Source organism: Miscanthus floridulus, chromosome 7 (genome assembly GCF_019320115.1).
Source record: "Miscanthus floridulus cultivar M001 chromosome 7, ASM1932011v1, whole genome shotgun sequence".
Lineage (NCBI taxonomy): Eukaryota > Viridiplantae > Streptophyta > Magnoliopsida > Poales > Poaceae > Miscanthus > Miscanthus floridulus.
Genome location: NC_089586.1, coordinates 101,645,354 through 101,652,869, shown reverse-complemented (window position 1 = coordinate 101,652,869; position 7,516 = coordinate 101,645,354). Strand labels below are relative to the sequence as shown.

The window sequence follows — 7,516 nt, the reverse complement described above, 5'->3', positions numbered from 1 at the left end:
ATGGCAGTAGAGAGAGACGAGGCCACAGAGCAAGAAGATATTCGTTGGTCCGAAATTTAGCTGAAACTAACTTAAAAAATACTGTAGAACTGAATTGTGAATTGTCGTGAGAGAAAAACTACGTTTTGACCGAAAAAAAGAAGGCCAGAGAGAGAGAGCGGGCGAGACCACAGCCACAGCATAGCAGCTTGCAGCGAGAGAGAGGAGGAAGGCCTGGAGGGAGCGTGTGAGTTGGGAGAGAATTGAGCAGAGAGGCACAACACAAGGCAGGCAAGGGCACGCGGTGCTCCTGCTTGCCCCCACCTCCTTCCTGTTCTATACTCTCGCACGCCCAGGCCAAAGCCTGTACCCCCAATCAGGCCATCAGACGCACCGCGCCAAGAATTCCTCCACGCCGCGCCATCCCGGTTTGCCCGGTGAGATTATGTGGGATTAGGTAGATGAGGGCGGCGTTGTTCGGTGCCCAGCGGAACGGGGCTGCGGACCTCGTCGGAGGCGAGAAGATGCTGTTCTGGCAGGAGGGGAAGGCGAAGGCGCTGCTGGAGCCGAGGTCCGTGCTGGACTGCATGCGGAGCCCCAGCCCCAACAACTCAACATCGACGCTGTCGTCGTCCCTGGGCGGCGGCGCTGCCGACTCGACCGGCGTGGCGCTGGTTTCGGACGCCGCCGAAGCCACCAAATGGGGAGCCCCCGGCGAGCACGGCGGCGGCGGCGTCGGCAGCGCCGGGAAGGAGGACTGGGCCGGCGGCTGTGAGCTGCCGCCGATTCCCTCCGGCCTCGACATGGGGGTCGGCGGCGGCGGCGACAACTGGGACGCCATGCTCGGGCTCGGCAACGCGGCTGCGGCGGGGCAGGACCAGACGTTCTTGAACTGGATCATTGGGGCCGCCGGCGACCTGGATCAGCCTGGGCCGCCGCTCCCCGTGCACCAGCAGCCGCTCCTTGACAATGTGTGGTTCGGGTTCCCGGCGGCGGATCACCTGGGTTTCTCGCTCGATCCCCACCTCGGCGGCGTTGCCTCGGACATGTCGTCCCCTCGTGCGGTGTCGCACGCTACCAACAGCGGAGGCGGTGGCAACAACAAGGCGTCCTCGGCCTTCGGCCTCTTCTCACCGGAGCCTGCTGCCCTCCAGCCGCCGCCGCCGCCGCCTCCGGTGCTGTTCCACGAAGCTATCGACACAAAGCCCCCTCTTCTTGGTTCGCAGCCGCCCGGCCGCCTCCACCAGTACCAGTACCAGCACCAGCCGACCCCAGCCACAACCTTCTTCATGCCCATCCCCTCCTTCCCCGACCACAATCAGCAGTCGCCACTCGTCCAACCACCGCCCAAACGTCATCAATCCATAGATCTCCCCCGGAACCGGCTTCTGCCGCCGCCGCCGGGGCAAGGTCATGCCTTTGCACCACTAAATGGCCCTGCTCCATTCCAGCTCCAGCCTTCGCCACCACCGCCCCACGGGGCGATGAAGGCGACGGCTGCGGAGGCGGCGCAGCAGCAGTTGCTAGACGAGCTGGCGGCGGCCGCAAAGGCCGCCGAAGCTGGCAATTCCATTGACGCGCGAGAGATATTGGCGCGGCTCAATCACCAGCTTCCCCCGCTCGGGAAGCCGTTCCTCCGCTCCGCCTCCTACCTCAAGGAGGCCCTCCTCCTCGCGCTCGCCGAAGGCCACCACGGTGGCTGCCACCTCACATCACCACTCGACGTTGCCCTCAAGCTCGCGGCATACAAGACTTTCTCTGACCACTCGCCCGTGCTCCAGTTCACCAACTTCACCGCAACGCAGGCGCTTCTTGACGAAATTGCCGGCAGCACATCGTCCTGCATCCATGTCATCGATTTTGATCTTGGTGTTGGAGGCCAATGGGCTTCGTTCTTGCAGGAGCTTGCCCACCGCGGCGGCGCAGGTGGTGCAGCTCTGCCGTTCGTCAAGCTCACTGCCTTTGTATCGGCTGCTTCCCACCATCCACTGGAGCTGCGGCTTGCGCGTGACAACATTGCACAGTTTGCTGCAGACCTTGGAATTCCCTTTGAGTTCAGTGCTATCAGTGCTGATATGATCAACCCTGCAGAGCTCATTTCTGCCAGTGGTGATGAAGTTGTAGCTGTTGTCCTCCCGGCTGGTTGCTCTGCTCGTGCACCACCACTGCCAGCGATCCTTCGGTTGGTGAAACAGCTGGCTCCTAAGATTGTGATAGCCATAGACCATGGCGCTGATCGTGCTGATCTTCCGTTCTCACAGCACTTCTTGAATTGCTTTCAGTCTTGCATGTTCCTCCTTGATTCGCTTGATGCTGCTGGCATTGATGCTGATTCTGCCGGCAAGATTGAGAGGTTCCTGATTCAGCCAAGAATTGAGGATTCGGTGCTTGGGCGGGGCAAGGTGGACAAGCCAATTGCATGGAGAAGTGCATTTGCAGCTGCTGGGTTCGCGCCTGTTCCGCCCAGCAATTTGGCGGAGGCGCAGGCCGACTGCCTCCTGAAGCAGGTGCAGGTCCGCGGTTTCCACGTGGAGAAATGTGGGGTCGGGCTCACACTATACTGGCAGCGTGGCGAGCTTGTCACTGTATCAGCATGGCGGTGCTGATCAGCTCAGCAATCGACGCCTGTGTGCGCCAATATTTCACCACCATTTGCTGGCATCTTCAACTCCAGTAATGTGTATTTTGTCTCGCAATTAATTGTTGCAGAGGAAACTAATATATTGGTGTTGAACCGTTTGTGTTATCTTTGCAACTTATTAGCTAGAACTAGTGGATTTTTAGCAATGTTGGTGTCAATGTGTCTGGTGTAATGATGTTGCTCTAGCTTTTTACCCTGCTTGCTCTCGGGTCACTAGACATCCTCATGTCATTTGAAACACTGCTTGTGAGGAGAGGGTATAATTAACCTATCAAATGTCTGTGGTACAGTATTAATGTGTGTTTCGTCTTGTGCTTATGGTATTTTCATTGTGCAGTTCAATTGTTATGGATCAAACTTTAATATGTCCTGTTACCTTATCAGCAATTCGCTTCAGATTTCGGATGCCATCCATCATCATACTACCAAAATTTGGGTCTCACTTTCATTAGACTCGAGCGTTCAAAATTAGTATTCAAAAGGTTAGCGTGCTGGTCGTGCTTAGAGTTTGAACTTGCTGTGTTGGAAATAGTAGAACTTAAATTTTGTTTCAAGAAGATAATTAGAGATTTTTTAGAAGTTTACTGATTCACATAGTGCATCTCTATTTGAGCTGTACTCGTAATGGTCCATTCCTATTGTGGAATTAAGAGGGTTTATTTGAGCATAGGGTATGGGTTCCTTGTTGACTATCTTGGAATTTAGTTCGATATAGTTAGAAGGAATTCCTTGTTCCAGTTGGGTTTCATGTGAACTACAACACCAGACTTGTCAAATAATGAGTACTGGCGTACATGTTTTTTTAGTAAGCTAGTCACAAATGATAAATATGGTACCCAAGATGTTCCTTGCAATAGGAAACACACCAAGAAAATGAAGCATCTGCAAGGATGTAAATTGCTGCTTGTTTTTTTTGTTAATGTACCAAGCATAGACAGCAAGCAACACAACCAATTCACGACAGACCATTCTGTTATATTTCCACAATACACTTGATGCCAATAGCGCATGGCAATCGCAAAGGTACATGCATTTTGTTCATGGGCTAAGCTTATTAGGAGTAAGATTAACTTGTATAATAATGCGTAGCAAGGTTTCCTCAGTGGTGTGCTTGAGTCGGCTTTCTTTTTCAAACTGTGGGTCAGCTTGTTGGCGCCTTGATTGCCACTCTTGGCATTTCTTCTTTGCCACGCAGATTTGGGGTTGTGAAATGTGTTGATTGCTCTTGAACCGAATCACATAAATATGAAGTACAAGTTTGCCACGCACAATGACATAATTTTGTCTTTTGGGACCCTTTTAGATCTCTCTCACTCACTCTGTTTTCTCATCTGCTTGCATGATATACATAGCTCTGTACCAGTACTATCAATCTATCATGTGATATATCCTACCTCTGAATAGAAAATATTTTAAAACTGTTTTATTTTACCTGCTACTGGTCGATTAGAAAAATAAAGTTGGGTTCTGAAAGACCCAGACAAGAAAACCGGCACGATTGTTTCTAGGGCCAGTTTCATCCCCTGTTCATCGCTCACATGGCGAATTTGAAAGAGCAGTCCCGACGGGCATGGAGACAGCGGAGGCAGGGGAGGTCCTGGCGTGGCTTGGCTCGGTCCGGCTATGGACGTCAACGCAACAGACAAGCACGCGCCACGATGGGGGACAGTGGGATGTGCCCTAGGCGACTGACCGCACGGCCGCAGCAGCAAGCCGACGAGGCACGGCACGGCGTCGCAGCGGGCAGCACCAGACAAGAACGACATAGTGCGAGTGACGTGGAGGTGATGGGGGGAAGTGGAGGTGATGGGGGGAAGCAGGCTGTCGTCCTTCGCGCGAGCAGCCAAGGCGAGTCAACGAAGCAGTGCCATGCGTGGCCACTGGCGGCGTGTAGCACGGGACCCGGCGCGCCTCTGGCCAAAGCAGGGCAGGGCATGGCGTGGCAGAGCATGGTCGGCGGCCCGGGCGCAGCGCGTCAGCCGCAGTGCTATGACCCGCGCGCCAACAAGTGTCAGTGGGCGGACAAGGCAGCTGCGCCAAGACCCAGCGCGCGGGTGCCTCGACGGTGGCAGCGCGGATACGGCCAGGGCAGCGGTGCGCGCTCGGGCAAGCCAGCAGCGCGGACACGGTCAGTAGCGGTGATGGCCGCGGTCAGTGCGCATGGCAAACGGTCTAGGGCACGCAGCGCAAGGCCGTGCGCGTGCACAGACACGGTGGTGGGGCGCAGCCGGCGTGGCAGCGGGACCTGGCCGGCGCGGTAGTGCGCTGGCAAGCCAGCAGCGGTGCCAGGCCAGCGGTGACCGCGCCTAGAGCCGAGTCATGTGTCGTACACGCTTTTTAAAGCAGCTTGAAAGCTTGTACACGATGCTCCAAAGGCCAAACCAACTGTTCGACGCACAATAGGGTACGTTGGGCTGTCGGTCGGAGTCCAGATATCGTACCACTTCCTAAGCCGATCGCTCTATAATTATTGCCAAAGGTGGCTTCGTCGACCTTCTTTCAAACCTACGCGGAACGACGTCGGTTCGAACGATTTCACGTCGAAACCCAAATCCGACCTACGGGATGCACTAGCGAGTTATCCTAGTCCTTGACCGCACATGTTTCATCGCCATTCGCAAAACGCTCTATACATTTTTGTTCGACAAAATTCAATCAAGTGACATGACGCGTAACATTGTTTCACGTTTCGCATAAATATTTCAAGTGGCTAACATTGATTTATAATTCATGTTGTACACATATGCACATAAATATGATGCTCATGCGATGTTTAGCAAGAACAGTACAATGTAACACCGAGGATGTTACATATATTCCATGCGATAGTAATATAATAACAACAATAATATCTTTCCTATCTCTCGCGAGTGACAGGTAATCACTCGACTTCTACCAGATCCTATAGCATAGCACTCTACCCGATCCTGACATACTAGTAGGACTCATAGGATAAGGATATATATGCAAGTGGTTTTCATTCAACTCCTTAAAACTTAATGCATAAGCATAAAATAAAGTACATAATAATAGGGGTTATACACCAGGGCATGCCTGGGTAAGATATAACCAAAGGTTAGCACTCTATCGTGGTGACACGATCATCAAGGCACCATCTTTTCTGCTACCCCAGATGACTCTGTGATCCATCATTGTTCCTATTATGATATACGACGTGGATGCAACGCAGAGACGTAATTAATCAATGGCAACCGCAACTCTAAGAACACAATTATGCCTCGCAAGCTAACGAGATAGCTCTAATAACTAACATGCTAGGCTACGTATCCATGTTGCCGAATATGGCGTTGTTCCCAACAAGCGTTTTAGTCCTACAATCCAAGGTGTTTCTTTATTTTATTTTTTATTTAATATATATTCTCAATAGGGCTCATTAGCTATCTTAGCAAACTAATTAAGCACCTAATAATGTTAGGAGTTTACTGTGAAAATTTTAGATCCAACACTACTACCAATTCATCACAATAATTCCTACAAGTTGATGTCTTGGCAATATTAACTATCTCGAATTAATTAGATTACTCTTTAAAACACTATGAAACTATGTGAACAAAATATATTAACAGTAGATCATGATTTTAGGAACTTGACAAAATTAGTCTCACAATTTTTGGTCAACTATATAAATTTCTATTGAATTTACAAATTTGGTTTGAGAAACTAATTTAGGAAATGCTTTAGAAAATAAAAGGGTCGGTGGCGACTTAATCGGCCCAACAGCCCAGCGCGGGGGTGGCCACGCGCGCGTCGCAACGGCCTAGTGCGGCCCAAAACTGGAAGGCCCCCGCGTGCACTCGCGTTTTGCAAAAGAACCCCAGACTAACCGGTTATTACGTGGTGCCTCTAATCACTATAGCACGAGAGACGTGTTTTACATTAAGGACCTTGGAACATGTTACCTTCGCAACGTGGCGGTCCCCGGTGTACCCATGCGCGATGGCGTGGCACACCGGCGGCAACGGCGGTTCCACCGGGCGAGCTAGACCCACTGCGACAGGAATAAAGGGCCGACCACCATCTATGGCTAAACCCGCAAGCATGTATGGCAGTTGGGAACTCAGCGGCATACTACCGGGAGCGGCAGCGGCGAGCGGCTAGCCGCGGCGGCAGCATGCCTGTTCCAACAAACCTACGCACTCCCGGAAGGGTAGAGGTGGTGGAGAAACATCAGTAGCTCACCGTGGTTCATGCTCCAATGATGTTTGAAACAGGGGAGCGTTGGGGTGGTCTGGCCATGTGCGACCAAGCGGGTGGCAGCTCTACAAGCGTGGCACTGTCATGTCACCACACCCACGACAAGAAACCAATCCAACCTATCATGAGCACCAGCTAGAGTGGATCAACGCGAGTCTAGAAATGCCACCAATTGGGTTCTTTCCCCACGGATTGGGACTTACCCCCGATCCACTGGCGACGGCGGTGCCCATGGCTGGCGGTGAGCAAAACGCTAAATTGGCGGTCGGTAGCGGTCGAACAGGCATGGGGAAGATGGGACACCTAGTTGCCTTTTTATGCCACCTACTGGTACGAGGAATCGAACTGTGAAGCCCTGAGCTAAGAAAAATGGAGGGCGGAAAGGCAGAGCTCTAGCCATGGTCATGCCATGGAGAGTGCACCCGAGCGTGGGTGAGCAGATTAAGACGGGGCGGCTCCATTTGATGGTGGTAGCTCAAACACATGCGCACAGGTGATGGTTCATGGGCTTGGCGCGACACGATTGAATGGAGCAGCAAGACTCGAGCGAGGCTCACCGACATCGGCTAGCGGGCAAGGCAGAGAAACATCTCGTCACCACAGTGACCAAGGTCATCGATCAAGGCACGGCGGTAGCGGCACACGTCCAAAGACTCGACGCGGTAGGTTGGATGAAAGGTG

General features: G+C 52.6%; 1 protein-coding gene across 1 annotated transcript; it reads left to right on the top strand.

Annotated features, from left to right (window-relative positions):
- Positions 1-224: 224 nt before the first annotated feature.
- LOC136464005 (scarecrow-like protein 27) lies at positions 225-2,925 on the top strand. Its single transcript, XM_066462969.1, has one exon. It carries the CDS (start codon positions 441-443, stop codon positions 2,583-2,585), a length of 2,145 nt encoding a protein of 714 aa, XP_066319066.1. The 5' UTR covers positions 225-440; the 3' UTR covers positions 2,586-2,925.
- The last annotated feature ends 4,591 nt before the right edge of the window (positions 2,926-7,516 follow it).